The sequence below is a fragment of the Micromesistius poutassou genome, assembly GCF_964030765.1.
Source record: "Micromesistius poutassou genome assembly, chromosome: 16".
NCBI lineage: Eukaryota > Metazoa > Chordata > Actinopteri > Gadiformes > Gadidae > Micromesistius > Micromesistius poutassou.
In genome coordinates, this window is record NC_140286.1 from 7326996 (window position 1) to 7343226 (window position 16231).

At 45.4% G+C, this 16231-nt stretch overlaps 1 protein-coding gene across 3 annotated transcripts in view; it reads right to left on the reverse strand.

The window, feature by feature from the left end:
- The window catches only part of LOC311360537 (zinc finger E-box-binding homeobox 1-like), a 44260-nt gene extending 28273 nt beyond the window's left edge, over positions 1–15987 (reverse strand). For 2 of the 3 annotated variants that reach the window (XM_084480623.1, XM_084480622.1), the window contains exon 1: positions 15835–15987. In XM_084480623.1, coding sequence (XP_084336749.1) covers positions 15835–15892 — 58 coding nt within the window. In that variant the 5' untranslated portion in view covers positions 15893–15987. Of the gene's footprint in view, positions 1–15155; positions 15435–15834 lie in introns of those variants that run through there. The other variant, XM_084480624.1, reaches the window with a different exon arrangement.
- Positions 15988–16231: the final 244 nt, after the last annotated feature.

The window sequence follows — 16231 nt, forward strand, 5'->3', positions numbered from 1 at the left end:
TTATGTCTGCTGACAACATGCTGACTCACCGACTCAGATTGTTTGATATATTATATATTCCCGAGCAAAGTAGTGCACACATATGCATGCACACACACACACATGCACGCACGCATGCACGCACACACACATCCTTTAAGCCCAGGAATGATAGAGCCGTCAGTCCATTGCCCTAATGTAACTCACCAAAGTAACGTACAGCCTTCTCAACACGCCCAATAAAAAACTGTTACAGTGAAGATGAAATCTGCCGCCACAAATTGGGTGAGAAAAGGTCAGCCCATAAAGGCTTAGTCAGAGCCCTGAAACGAGACCTAGATGTCAAAGATGATTTAGACCCGCTCTAGCCTCGAGACAAAGCTGCTAAGTGTGTGTGTGTGTGTGTGTGTGTGTGTGTGTGTGTGTGTGTGTGTGTGTGTGTGTGTGGCTGTGCCTACTGCAAGACTGCAGTAGGTAGGTTAGCATCCTGCTAGCATAATGCTAGCATGTCTTGGAAAAGCTACATCCAAACAGCAGACAGCAGAACAGCTGAGCGGCAGAGCGAGACCAGGAGGCTGTGCAGTAGCACAGAGTGCAGTGGAGCGGAGAGGCAGGCACATGCTAACAGGGCTGTAAAGGTTGCCGGCGGTGCTGTTGTGCCTATTGGCTGAGCACGAGGAGCAACCAAGCATGCAGAAAAGGCCACTGTGTTGGTGGGAGGGGGGGGCGGCTGGGTGCTAGGGGTGAGCACATGGTCTGTGAAACGAGAAACAACTGGTTTGGATCTGAGTAAGCATGTGCCGTTCGCTTGAGATAATTCTGAAATGCTCACTGCTGACATGGCATTTGACGTCTTGACCTTTCAACTCTGAGGCCGTGTTTTTGTTTTGCGTCAGGTGGTTCTGACTCGGCCATGGTTGGCTACCGCTGCTGAATGCGCTTTCAACCACACAAGACGCATCGTCACCATCGGCCAGACTTCAACGAAGGCTCGCGATAACCACACACAAACACGCGCACGTGACCGAGCAGCACCTGTACAACACCTCGCACCACATTATCACCGGGATTGGGGTTGCCGTGACAACCCAGGCCCAGCGCCACGCAGTGCCCTCCTCAGGTGATTGGAGCATTTGTTCGCTGCACCTGCCACACTGACCTCATTCCACCGGAAAGATCAAGCGCTTACCTCCCTGTGCCAGAGCAGCACTAAACACCACAAGAAAGGACCTGCAAGCTAGCCACACTGTTACGGCCTTATTACCAATTCCAGTTCAAAATCAACCGCGTGACACAGAAGCAGAGGAAGACCCAATCCCGTTGGAACAAAAGGGGGCTGAGAGACTAAAAACCCAGCTTTCTCTAGGCGTGGTTGTGATTGTCACCTCTCTTTCTCTGTATTGTACCCTCGTTGTGTAAAATAACACACACGGATCAAGGCTCCAGTGCAAACGTGTTGAACAGCTCAGGTTTGATTCACTCAGATCTTTGATACCACGTGTGCTCTTGTTGTTGCTAAGTATAGCAACCATTGTGCATTGAGTGAATCTGCCTCTGTGCTCAGTCCACGTGCCTGTTTTGCCTCACTGTTTTGCCTCACTCCAGCATCTTGCTTTAGACAGGCCCGGTAGGTCAGTACCGAGACATTTCTGGAGGGGATCGTACCATCGGAAGCTTTACACAACAACGGGGCTTATTTCATCCAATAACAATAAGCGGGCGGAAGGGGCGGCCTTAAGCCTGAACAAGAGAATGACAGCAGCTGGGCGGCGTTCTGAAACAAATGTCTATTGTGTTCTTGCGTCGTCCATTTCATCATCTCTTGAGCTGTACCTGTCCCCGTTTTGAATCAGTCGATATGTCCTCCGCTGCAATGTGACCGAGACGAAACCGAGTCAGCCACCTCGCCCGGCCCTAGCCTGCAGCAGAGTGATCAGGCCATGAATAAGGAGCCATTATCCTTGAATATTGTGCCTTGATGTCAAACTCGAGACGGATGATATGCTTCCAGGCATCACCCTGCTGCCATATTTCTATGGTGCCGATACAATGCGGCGTTTACCATGGATTTTCCTTTTCTTTCCTTCAATCTCTGTCAAAACGTTAATAATCTTTCTTCATTTTGTAATGTGGCGACTACTGGTCTTTCAAAGAGGGGAAGCTAATTTTCGGTCTACAAAAAAGTGGTCAATTTATTTATGTCAATTCTGCTCTCTATTCCTTTTCAAGGAAATGCTCTGTGACCCTGTCATACCAACTAACTGTCTTTTCCAGTGACTTGACCAGTGTCCTCACAATGGCCAGCAGAGCTAGGCTGTTTAAACATCCTTGGCCCATTGTGTTACGGGTGTATTACTTGAGCCACTTTAAACAGAAGAAGCTCCTTTCTACACCTGCAGATGTAGCTCCAATTGTTGCCACTAATGAGAACAGTTTGTAAAGGAATAGCACTGTCCAACTCCATGTCTTTTAGGAACACCATGAAATCACACAGCTTTCCCCTGTCACCCTGCAAGTCCTGATCTGAATACAGGAGTTGATGTTCAGACCTCAGGCTCCCTGAATCAAAGTGATGGCCAGCTACCAAAACTATATTAAACTCAAATAAGGAAATGTGGGAATTCTGTTGAACTTAAACAAGGAATTGTGTGTATAAGTGTATGAAATGTATATATATATATATATATTTGACCATTTAATTTTTGAAATTTTAGGGGAAGCCGAGCTTCCCTTGCAGTCTTAGAGAAATTGCCACTGAAAATTGCCACTATATATATATATATACACATAAAAAAGAGGATTCTCGCTTTATCTATAATGATCTGTATGCTTCAGATATCCCACCCCAGGTGTTGCTGTGCTGGTACGCTCTGGCACACACACAAACAGCCATGTTCCCAACAGTGTTCTCCTCTTCTCACCTGCTTGGTATTCACATCACACACAAACACTACTGCTCTACTTGGAGACTCAGCAAGAAATAAGCTACAAAATAATTTGCTTTCCTCCATCAAAAAAGGGATCATTGGCATCAGTGTCACAGCGCGTATTTCCATTGATCTAGCATTGTTTTAAAGGTTTCATGAATGAGTCTTTGCAACAGAATTTGTTAGCCGACATTCCAACTCTGGCATCTAGTCTAATGTAGTCTAGTCTAAGGCCTAATCGTGCTTACTCGCCTGTATTGGAGAGGATGCCGATTGTATCAAGATTATTTCACGGCTCAACTCAACAACAACTCATTCTAAAAAAAAAGGGTTTGCACTTTACATTTGGTGATAAGAGCAACTGTAGCCAGCCTATGTATCATCACAACACAAACACTGACTAAGACGCAGCGGCAGAGGAGCCTCTCTTAGTTCCGCTCTGTGACTCTGTATGCAGCACACCGCTCTGCGCGGCCCATGCACTGACATCCTATTATTCAATCACATCAGCGTGCTTCTGGCCCAGGGGGGAGCGTCCCTTGCCAAAGCACCAATCTACCGCATGTCAACAGTGCATGAGGACAGGCATTAGCCACGGCTGCTGCAGCCACGCTGGGCGCGGCGGTGGGCAAAATGCTGGCCCGACACTGGCACGCCCAGCCCAGCCCTGTGCTGTCTGGAGGGAGACCGCAACAGGCCATGCTGGACCCGGGAGCGGGGCCACGACAACGGGGGTGGAGGGATGGATGAAGGGGTCCTGTTGGGAGACTCGGAGCGGCCCGGGTACCGGCGAGAGAACAAAGAGCAAGGCAACGCTCGCCATATGCCGGGAGCCGTTAAGACATTAGACTGCGCCGACCGTCCTGGTTTGGTGGGCAGGGCATCAGAGCCCTCGTTAAAAGGAACCCCGCAGGATTTGGGGCATGGAGCCAGGCCCCCTTTGAACGCAGCGGTCTTGGAAGACCCTGCCTGTTAGCATAAAGTAAAGCGTTGGTTTGCAGCAATAATAGGAGAGGTGAGACGTGTGTTTGTGTGTGTGTGTGTGTGTGTGTGTGTGTGTGTGTGTGTGTGTGTGGGTGGGGGGGCACAGGTCTACGTGGGTGATTTCAAAGCCATGCCGTGTTCTTTATGTGCTTTTAGCCTCGCCCGACCCACCGGTGGCAGGCTAGAAGCAGGTCAAAGGCAAGCATCCTTGCGTACAGCACGCAAAAAACCCTGCACGGATGATAGCGTAATGAGATTCTAACCTAGTTTTTGTGCACAGGTGTGATTAGGGAAAACATCAAAAAGCAATCAAAGGCTTTTTGATTTTCTCTCCATTCAGGGCAGGCAGTGAGGACAATAAATATAATCCTAAACCCGCCAGTGTTCAAAGCTCTCCTCCCAGATGTAAAGGCACTGGCGGTGTGTAGGTGTGTGTGCGTCTGTGAGTGCATATGTTTGTGATTGTTTCTATGTGTGTCAATGCATGTGGTTTAGTTTTGTTTGTATGAATACATTTATGTCTGTGTGCCAGGTTAAATATGTGCAATTGTATGTTTGTGCAGTGCATTTGCATAGTGTCCTGTGTCCTGACGTGTGTGTGTGTGTGTGTGTGTGTGTGTGTGTGTGTGTGTGTGCGTGCGCATGTACTTTTTTTTTATGTGCGTGCACATGTATCAGGTTCTTTCTTTCGGTATTCACGGCAACATGTGCAGGATGTCCTGTGAGTTCTTTGAACGTCTCTGTGGGTATGCGTACGGTTTTGGGTTTCGGCCTTTGCTATGTCTATTGTTTCGAATAAACAGGTCCGGCTTGTGTGCATTGCTTGTGTCTGTGGCCACTTGCAGGACTGATATGTGCACACCTTTACCCAGACTACGGGTACCCCTTTGGGGGTGGGAGGGGAATGGAACACAGGTCCCAACAATGTGGACCTTTCTAACAATGTTTATGAGAGGAGGGCGTCTGGGAGCATCTGTCCATCAGGGGGACGGCTGATGGACCAGAGGCAGGGACAACATTGATGAGTCCTGCTAAGCAAACATTCAAGGACTTTTTGTTACACACAATGTGTCTGTTTGATGCAGACAGACAGAGCGTGGCCCACTGGGTGAACCAGCTTGTTGGCATGAAGGGCTAGAACACTCCAGGAGCTGTTCCAACTCGTGAAGTGTATTGAAGCGTGCTGCAGACAAAAAAACAACAAGTTGTTGTCGAGACGAGTTGTTAGATAATCCAATTCTCACGGAAAAGGTAAAAAAAAGGACAGTTCCAGACCCTTCTGTTTGAACAGGGAATGGTTTTACGGGCATCAATTGGCCTGACTGTTCAATATTCTGTTCTTCAATATTCAAGGGAACGGACCTTGAACATGGTCCTTGAAAGTTTAAAGAGCGTAGTTTAAAGAGCATTTGGACATGGACCCAGCTATTTCTTTCTCTGAGGATAAATTTTCATATGTGATGTCCATGTGATGGACAAGTTGAATATACTAGGCCGGTATCTGCCTCATCTGTATCATCTATAGACCATTTTTTCACAGACATTGCATTAACTAAATTTTTCCCCACCGGTAATCTGAACACAAAAGAATTTGGAAAGAGGAAAAAAAAAAGTGGAAAAAGCTAGACTTTCAAGAACCATCTTTTTTTTAATCTGCATAACAAAAGTTGTTTAGCCGATCGGTTGATGTCTACTGAGCTGGATTAAGGGTGGAGACCGCTACGCTATGGGCCTGCTGGCTAGCAGAACAAGCTTAGTTCAGCTTTGCTTTGACTTCATACTGAACCTTCTGAAGACGAAGGGTAAGGTAGGTGGATATGTTTTAGAGGAAATGGCAGAAGAGGAGAGAGAGAGAAAGCAGTTTGTGGCAGGCATTAAATGAAAGGCGTGTTTCCTATAAATACAATTCCAAAGGCAGCTCCCCAATTGGAATAATGAATTTCCCATGTGTATAACTTTTTTTTGCCGATCGTCCTAACCAGAGTTGGTTTCTTTTCCAAATTAGTATTGCTTGGTTTGTAAAAATGCAAAGTACGTGGAAATCTGATGAGAGGAATGATGAGAACACCCAGACACACACGGTGCAGGAGACCTCCCGTTTGCAGGAGACACATTTAGGTAGAAATGTTTTCCTTCTTGCACAGTACCCTGAGGAAACCGCAGGACTACAGCCTACGGGTTAAACCTTCACTTCTTGGGAGACGGGCTGTACCGCGGTGCAACAGGCAGCACTGTGGCCCCACAGCTACAACTAGACCTGTCTTCAATTACATATGTGCATGGAGAACACATGGAATCAGGAGTTGGGGCTATGAAGATGGATGATGCTAATTGCGTTTACGGTTAAGGTTAGGAGGAGTATGGTGTGACACTTTGATGGACTGGATTTCTGTCAGGTGTCGTCCCCCCCAATACGGTGTCAGTCTCTGACCTTACATAAGTGAGTGGGAAAGATTGATGGACGGAGCAACACAAGTGATGCTGAAGAACCATTAATTCCATTCTATCAAACCATCCAAGGCATCAGGCCAAAGGAGTTATTAGATAATTGAATACATCAAGCTTTACATTACGATCCTCTAAAATAAACGGAAACCTACATCAAATTACCAAATGTTCCCCTTCCCTAACCCGTGCAGTGACTTCTGCAGAGGGGTAAAACCTCATCCACTCCCTCTGAGCTAACCCAGCCTCCCCATCACGTCCATGTTTCCCTTCCCCATTCCTAATATTCAAAGTACATCCAGGCACATATGACATCCTTGTGTTGTTCTCCGGAGAGTTCTACATATTCAATCATAAAGTTTCATTTTTTTCTGAACAAAAACTCTATGATCTAATAGGTAGAACTCTAGCTACTGGTGAATTAAAGTTGTGAAAAACCTCAGATCTCATTTTCTTTCAGTTTCGGAACCAAAATGTGGTTCTATGCTCTTGCGTCACAAATTTGATTACTTCTAAGAAAGACAAAACCAGAAACAAGCCTTCTTCGTAGATCCAACAGCAGAACACATCGTTGATTACATTCTGGCTCTGCAAGCGCAACAACGCACGCTATTTGTCCAATGCTTGATTACTAAAACCAATAAACGATTTAAAAAAAAAATGGCAACTAATCACATAAAGACGCTTTACACGCATAACACACATAACGCCCACACACCAATGGCTTCGCTCTAGCAGCCGAATAACGTGGCCCTCATATGAAGGCAGAGGGAGCCAAACTTCCCAGTTGGCTCGTTGTGGCACAGTACCATAACATCAGAGATACAGCGCAGCACAGCGAAAAACACGGTGCACAACGCTGTGGTGCAAAAAAGCACTGAGACTGAGCAACAGGGCAGACACCGGCGTTCGATTTTTTGTGTTGTGCCCCACATTTCTTGACAGCCGAGGGAGGCTGACACAACATCAGCAGTCACGCTACAGACACGTCGCAAAGTCTCTCAAGTCAACAGGGGGGGGGCTTTGATCATCTAGACTCAGCCAAAGTGGATAAGGGAAGACAGCCCAAAGCAACTCGTAGCTTATTCGCACTTTTTTCTAGATCATGGTTCCTCTCAACTGATCATCTTCAGTGTGTTCATTAGAATTCAAAGCTAGAGTAACACATGGTAAAATAAAATCAATGAACAAATCAAGTGGGGCGCCTCTGTTAGCCCCAGCAATGTAGCTAACTAGATACAGCCATAGGCTGTAGTACAACTCTGTCCTGGATGTTTTTATTTAAACGTTGATGCTTATGACTCAGCCCTAGCCTTCAATTGGAGGGATGGTAATATAATTGTTGCTTGAGGACAGATTGTTTTGTGTGTATCCTACTCAGTTACATTTCTGATGTTGTACAGCAGGCTAGCTTGTCTATGTTCCCTAGCTAATATTCTCATGGAGACACAACTTGCTTGCGGCTAATACATCCACCTTTTGAAGAGAAAACATTAAAAGTGGAGCTCATATGAGGTTATTGCTTTTTGTTTGTATATAAACTAGTATACTTCCCACGTTAGATGGTGGACACCTGGTCATGTTCACCTTATGACACTGAGAAAGTGGAAGGATAATAAATTGCAGGTTCTTTCCACGATTTCTTCTCCGGCAAATTCTTCAGTCCAATTATCAAACAGTGCTTTTTGGCAACTGCCTACCCTGGTTAACGCCCGAATGTACATTTCCATTGTATATCCGTGGCAAACATGTACTCTGTCATTTCTATCTGTTACAAAAAACGTAATGTATTCTATGGATAGTGGGGATATATGAATTGAGACCGATAAAACTAGGTATCAAATATTTTTACCACCTCTAGCATGACCACAGGTTGACCATTTTCATCAGTACTGCTTCAGGGGTCATTACCTAAATAGTGCTAAAAGCCATTTTGTAGTCAGGTCAGTGTTTGTATCAATCTGTTGGTCGATGTAAACGGTTGCTTAACGATCATTGGATTCACATCACTATGTTTACGTCATGATTATGTAGCCCGCATGTAACGCAACGTGTGTGGAGCAACCAAGAAACTGCCAGGCACCAAACTTCCAGATAAATTACATAACATCCCAGTAAGTAAAACAAAAAAAAGGAGAAACCGACATAGCACTTATTCTAACATTTTCAACCATACAGCACTGTTTCCCAGGAGAATACGCAGTCATTAGCAGACACGGGCAGGACGACAAACCCACATATAGGCCTACACACTTACACACAACCCCTGGAGGATCCAATTAGTTGGCATCACCTGTAATTCAATAAAAGACGCACACAAACCCCCGCCTTGATTGAATCTCTCTCTCTCTCACTCTATCTTACTCAGGCGTGTGCTTGCTTGCATGATTTATAAGGTGTCATTGGTGACTGCATTTTCCTCCGACTGAATTGGAAAGCTTGCATCAGAGAAATCAGCCCCCTTAAAGGGGAATACGAAGACACTTGCATGTGCGGCGGTGATATTAAATCTCCAGAAATAGGCCTATCACAGCTTCTTCTTGCCCATGCAGTCTAACCCTAACATAACCAGTCTTAGCTTGGAGGGTGTCTGTGTCTAAACACTCACTGCCCTTAATATTAAACCCTCCACCCTCAAATCTCCATCTATGCCATACATCAAATTGTTCTTAACCTGTCCATGTTTTGAAGAAGAAGAAGAAGCGAGATAGCAACAGAGAGATAGAGAGAGAGAGCGAGAGAGAGAGGGAGAGAGAGAGACAGAGAGATGGAAAGAGATAAGTATGGTGGCAAAAGGAGATAGGAGACCAGGAGTAGTTACTCTGAACCAATCTCTATTTGGTTCCAATCCATAACTGCTCCTACGGTGTATCTTGTTGTGGAGAGCTAGCTGCTCTGGCCATGAATAAATATCACAATTTGGTTTGGCCAGCACAGTACCTTGCTATCGAGAATGTGAAAAATATATTGGGTTTCCAAAATCAAAAATCCGAAAATAGATAAATAGATAGATAGATAGATAGATAGATAGATAGATAGATAGATAGATAGATAGATAGATAGATAGATAGATGGATAGATAGGTGTTAATATTTACAAAATTACAAAATATATTTATATATATATTATAAAATAAGTATTACGCCTCACATTCTCCCACAGGAACCAGGACTTCTGCAGGGTCCTGTATTTCTCTCTTTTGCTCGCTCACTCTATCCTCTCACATCTTACCTGCTACTTTAAATACTACCTCATGTGACACAAATGCAAAAGAATGTGTGTAAAGTAAAAAGTACAGGCCTACCACTTCCATGTGAATGTAGAACTTAACATATGCTAAGTAGCAGTAACAGTCACAGGTCAGTCAAGTCCTCCACACCTACTAGTAAATGTAGTAAAACACACTGAGACAGCATTTTGCATGTGGTGACGCGGCTGCCTCATTGCTTTTATCTTTCACTTTGTGGAAGTCTAATGTAGAGTGTATGTTAGATTCAAATACATTGGAGTTAAAGGCTGTGAGGCAGCAGCTCCGACACATGCAAAGTGCTGTCACAGTGGGTCGCCAACACAGAGCCTGGAGCAAGCCACTAACCGGGCTCAGATCCACATGAAGTTTCCCCAAAAGCAATTCCTGTGCTCCTAGCTAGCCTACAGGACCAAAATAATAGCGAGGGCAACAACAACAACGAGCGCACCATTGCGAGGTAAACACAGGTATAGCTCATTCATTATTTAATCCATCAGGGGATGCCATTGCACCAGTATACCTAGTGATGGAAATGCTCATTGTCACTTGATTGGAAAGGGCGGATATTTAATGTTACACACTTATACCTCCATGTTGTCTACCCTGCAACAAGAGAAAGAAGAGTGTTGGTCATGTTTTTCCGACCGTTTGTTGTGTCAGGACTCAGGAGCCAAAGAGCGGTCTCTTAAAGCCTGTGGCACAAGCTCATGCAGCACAGAGACACACACACACACACACACACACACACACACACACACACACACACACACACACACACACACACGCACACGCATACCAAAACAGGCACCCGGACAGGTGCGTGTGCACACGCACACACATTGATCCATTCAAAGACAAATCTTTGAATGAGACGCTTTCTTTTTTTTCCAAACACACAGGGCTTTGCGCACACACACACACGGACACACACATGCACTTACACACACAAACACACACAATGATACAATGTTAAGTGGTAGGCTGGCCTTTTAAGTAGCTAAGGTAACTGGCTCCTTTCTCTGTGAGCTGTCATTCAAAACTTGGGCTCCGTAAGCGACACAAGTGAATATTTAGAAGAGCCCTCTTGGCCTGGGCCCACAGAGGCCGGGTGGAAGAAGGGATGAGAGGCAGCGGCAGAAAGGCCTGTTATTTCAGGTACACAGAGAAGGGCGTTCTCTGGACATGGGTGACATGCAAGCTCTCAGCCCTTTTCTCTGCTGTTTCTTTGCTCTTTTTAATCGGGATTACGCTTCAGAGGCACTCAAACAATCGGTTCGCCGTGGTTTGTACGAGGCTATGCATTCAATTCCGGTTGGATTATGATTGTTAGCTGTTACCCTTATTTATATTCGGTATCGTTTTCCCAATTTCAAAATAACGATGCCTCCCCATCAGTCACTGTAATTAAATGAATGCACAAAATGTACTGAACCACTCCAAAAGTCTAGTTGGAGAACAGGTGTACACAATGCAGCCTTGTGTCTCAGTACAGGACCCATAATGCTAATATTCCCGAATAACATTCATGCTTGTTGTATTATATTTATGATTTGTATTGAAAGTATTTATGTATGTATTAGGTATATATGTCAAGTAAATTGAGAAATAATTTACAATTTACTCCCAATCGGTAATAGACACACTTTGTCTACACTAATAAGTAAGCCTACTTTATGTTGATACAGATCTAATAATATTATAACTTTAAATCGGTTTCCTCATTATTCATTATAATTTTTTATTCACTCGCCCTGGCAGTGCATGGTGGGAAATGTGAGGTGGACTGGACAGTGTGTACTCTGAATGGAAGTCTGCAGGCAGCCAACAACCCGATCAAGGGAGCTGGAATTTGAACTTGTGTGCGAGGAAGTTATGAATGATAAATGACAAATTATGAATTCTTCTTATCATCAACAATGCGATCTGCAATGATTTGTCTCCTCCTCATTTAGTGCACCCAGCACACGCTTGCTTACAAACATCATTATGCAATGCTGAAATAGGCTCAGGCTTCACGTGGCCATGATATTCTATCCTACAATACCACCGCCGCACGGTGCATCCACATACAACAATGCTAATGTTCAGTGATATGATTGATGATGATACAGAACCATGTGTAAACTACGTGAATAGGACTTTCGAGCAAATCTCAAAACACCCCAAATGAGCCCCAACGATTACAGTTGTCCTCTGTGTAGATTAAGGAGAAGATCTGTTTGGGGGCCGTGTTAAGTCAGCGGCTTCATGGAAGCTCCTGGGGGCCATACCTCTTACGTTTGGAGAGGAACACAAGGGCCACACGTGGGGCCGGAGATCCCACAAGAAATCTGGGGCCGGAGCTGTTATGCAAAAACCCACAAGGAGAAGAGCCTTGTCCGACCCTCATGCTTTCAATGTACACAGCATCACCCGCTCTCGCTCCCTCTCTCTCTCTTCCTCCCTCCCTCTCTCCCTCCTACTCTGTCTCCCTCTCCCTCCCTCCTTCCCTGCCTTTCGGACACACACAAAACACACATGAACGACCCAATTAGTCACAGAGAGCACACCCGAGAGTCTGATCTCCCCTCCCCCCACTGTGCTATATAAGGTGAGGGGAGGGGCTTATGCTAAAGATGTGCTAAAGACATCCTGCAGAGTGCTTTGTCATTCCCTGGCCCTGTGTGTGAAAAGGGGAAACGGCATGGGCGCATAAATGTGCGCATTACACAAGCACACACACACACACACAGACAAACAGCCACAATGCCTCGAGCACTTAGGGTTAAGAGAAAGTAAGGGGTTAATCAGTGCACACATCTTTTGTTTATCAGTGCTCCCTTCTGCTCTTCAGAACCAATGCAAACCAACAAAGCAATCAATCAGAACGATCCCCTGAACCCCGGTCACATTCAATACTGCATACATATTTACAAGGTCCGGTTGGAAATATCTATAAATCAATTTCTTTCGACATAAAAAGTAAAATAAAAACACTTTGGAATGTTGTCTAACCTCTGCAAAATGTTGTTAGTTCTGGAACTCAAACTTAAAACCCAGGCCCACTTCGGAAACCACTGGCTGGCCCTGACCTGGTCTGGCCCAGGTCAGGCCCGGATCTGGTCTGGCCTAGGTCTGGTGTGGATAAAAAAGGCCAAGACGTGAGCGGGCTGCTGTGTTTATCCTGTCGGGGTATGTTAAGACCAGGCCACATTCCTCTAGTCCCTAAATTGCAGTGTTAGATTACAGCACCAGAGAGCATGAGAGCATGCGCTGGGGAGGAATGCACGCTCACACGCACAAACACACACACACACACACACACACACACACAAAAACAACAACACACATGTGCGCATGTGTGCGCTTTAAAGAAGGATGCCAAAGTCGTGACACAGGCAGTGTGTTTACCGGTGCAGCCTGTGGTCTCCAGTCACCAGGGTGGGACAGACCAGACCAACAAGGGGACCGCTTAGATCCAGAGACCATTTAGTTCATCCTGAACCCAAATCTAAATTTAACATCAAAGACAACAACATTGACACAACACCGTTGTTTTTCTTGGTTCAACAACTACGTTGTTCTTCTATCAGGGCCCCTGCTGTGACGGCTCAACCGACGGTTGTGGGCTGATGGTAAATCCTTGTGACGTACTGGGTCCTCCCATGGTCTGGGACTGTATCAGAGGGAAAGTGCTGTCACCACCGCTTGATGTAAATACCAGCTATAACACCCATGACATGAATGCTGTTAGCCTATAGCTTCGCCCCCCCATAATGACGCTCCCCCATAATGAACCATGGCCCAGGAACCACTGGAAATCAAGTCACTTTCTCAAGTGTCTAGAATGTCTAATGATGCAAAGATACAATAAACAATCATAAATAACGTAAACGTTGCTATTTGGTATGACTTGGAAAAATTCAAAATGTAAATATCAGTTATTCATAGAAGTAACCCAATCATAATATTGATTATGATGATAAGGATGATTAGTATTATTACAAATATTATGTTATTATCCGTTTGCTTGTTATTATCATTAAATTGTTGATACAACCATGTAATAACATCTTACTCTGATGGAAAATAAAAGGCAAGCAAGACAAAAGGAATGCAGATGAACTTCCCTTGAAATGAAAAGAGCGTTGAGCCCACACGGCATTGAACGCGCATCATCACACAGCACCTTTCATATTTTATTGTGCGCACAGAACGATGCGCAGCTTTTCACATTTTATACCCACATTAAAACCTATTTATAAGTGGAAAGCACACGGCAAAGGATCTTAATGAGCGTTCAGTTTACTCGATATGACCACGATATCGTTTAATACACCTTTAAAGGTGTTGCATCACCTTGCATACCTGGTCGTCTCTACCCTGAAAAAGCAGCCATCCTGCCATCACTGCAGTAATGGCACCTACTGACCGCCATTCTGATCTCACGGCGCTCAGCAAATGGTGATGGGATTAGTAAAACACGGTCAACGCAAGTGTGTTATTGTGCATGGAGCCCTGACGTTAACGTTATAACAAGCAGACAGGGCAACCCAACAAACAACCATACGCGCTGCTTCGTCGTCAGAGCCCTATTATAGCCACTGTTATTAGTGATATATGGGGCGGCAGCTCCGTTCGAGTGCAGGGAGCTTCGGTACCACTAATTCGAGAAGCGTAGATAAAGGGAACACAAACGCCGAAATCAACCATGAACTATTGCTGGAAATACGTGTTGATCCAATAAATCCCGCGAGAAGGAAAGGAAACAAGCATCCGCTGACGCTGGTGCTTAATGCACGGGCGAACTACAACAAAAATCATATATTTTCTCTACCTGCACAAGTTGACATTTGCTGCGGCGATTTTGGAGTCGTTTTCTTGGCTTCTAGTGAGGTCTCTTTGCCTTATGAAACAAACAGATGTTCCGTAATGGTCACCGGCGCCTTAAGAAAGCCGCAGGTGTTATTTATAGGCCATTTGTCAGCCCCGTTATTCGCGTTCAGGTAAACATAATGATGGCTCCTGTATGGACGCTGGGCGGCACACAGCGCGCAGCTTCACTCTGTCACCGTTGTGGCGTCAGCAGGAAAAAAGGTGCTCTTCAGCGTCTACGGATATTTTTTATTGGCTGCACCCGTGAAAGTGGGCATAATACAGGTAAAGAATACACCCAATGAGGGAGACCGTTTCAAAACAGGTGGTGTTTAAAGATACATCTAAAAAATTATAATATTAAGTTATATTATTACAGGCAATACAGTCAAGACTGCTTTTTAAAAATATGTGCTCTGTTATTATAGTTGGTAAAAAATAATAATTAAATAAGAAGAATTGTCAGCAAGCATATTTATCGTGTATTCTAATCTCACGAAGCGGTCTCTAAAAAGCATTCCTTATATAGCCTTGAGCAGGGCTACAGCTCATTTCTTCACCGTAATGTTCGCACTGCCCACAATTGCAACTACACAGGTGTAAATCCCCTTCCGCAATACTACACAACCATGAGTAATTCCAAATAAACCACAACGATGAATTACTGGTACAAGTCAGACAAGGAAACAACATAGTAAATGGCTATCTAGACTTACCAGCAAGTAAACATGTGGCGTTGCTGTTAAGCAGGGAGGGGTGGTCCTGCGACTGAAGTGAAAGTGGACCCACCAGCCCGACAAAATAAAACAAGCGTCCAGTCCCACTGCCTTCATCAGGGCAGCGGCCAGCCAACCAAAGCACACCAATACCTGATCCGTTTGTGTATTTATCCCCCCGGTACGAAAATAAACAAGTTTAGATACTCCCTAAAGTTGAGCTGGTATTTTGCATTTCACTGGGTGATCAGAGTGGTCCGGATTTGAAGTTAGCAGAACTAGCTCTTCGCACATTCTGTTCAAAAGAATTGAACAAAAGTACCACAGCACGCTGATCTGCAAACTATACAACCAGCATATGCGTGTGTTGCGACCAGCAATGGGCGCACAGTGTAGGTGGCAGACGAAAAGGGAAGGAAAAAAAGTGTGTAAAGAAGAAGCGGACGCTCCCCACATCCTAACGGTCCGGCGCAGCCAGCACCGCTAGGCGGAGGGAGAGACGAGAGCCAGGTATAACGGTACACCGCATTGGGATATGCCCACTACTTTCAGCGTTAAGAAGTCCTTAAACATTGTGCCAAATAGTCCAAAAGTCGGTCGACGGAGTTTCTGAAATACAGAATCACGTCATCGGTTCCATCCGATCGATTTTCCGAGCTTTTTATGACTTTTCACTTACCGCTATTCCTCCTCGGGTTTGCCTGTTTTCTGCGCTTACACCTGAGGCCATCCGCCATGATCCTTTCGGTCTGGTCTGAAATGCAGGCGGAGAGTCACCTCCTCTCTCGCACCCCCCCACCCCACCTCCCCCCCATCCGTACCCCTCCCTTCGTTTTCCACTCCACCTCCCTCCCCTGCACCTGGTTTACGACACACTATCCGCTTTACGACATCACCTTCTCAAACACCTCAGCCGCATGGCCCCTCCTATTGGCCGCACGTGTCTCTGTCTGCCCTGCCCCCCACCTTCTCCCCGCCCGCTGCACAGCCTTACAAGTCGCTCCTATTATTTGGTGTAGTGTGCAAAAAATAACGGTTTATTAGAGCTGAATGCACAGGGGAAGGGGAAAGGTGTT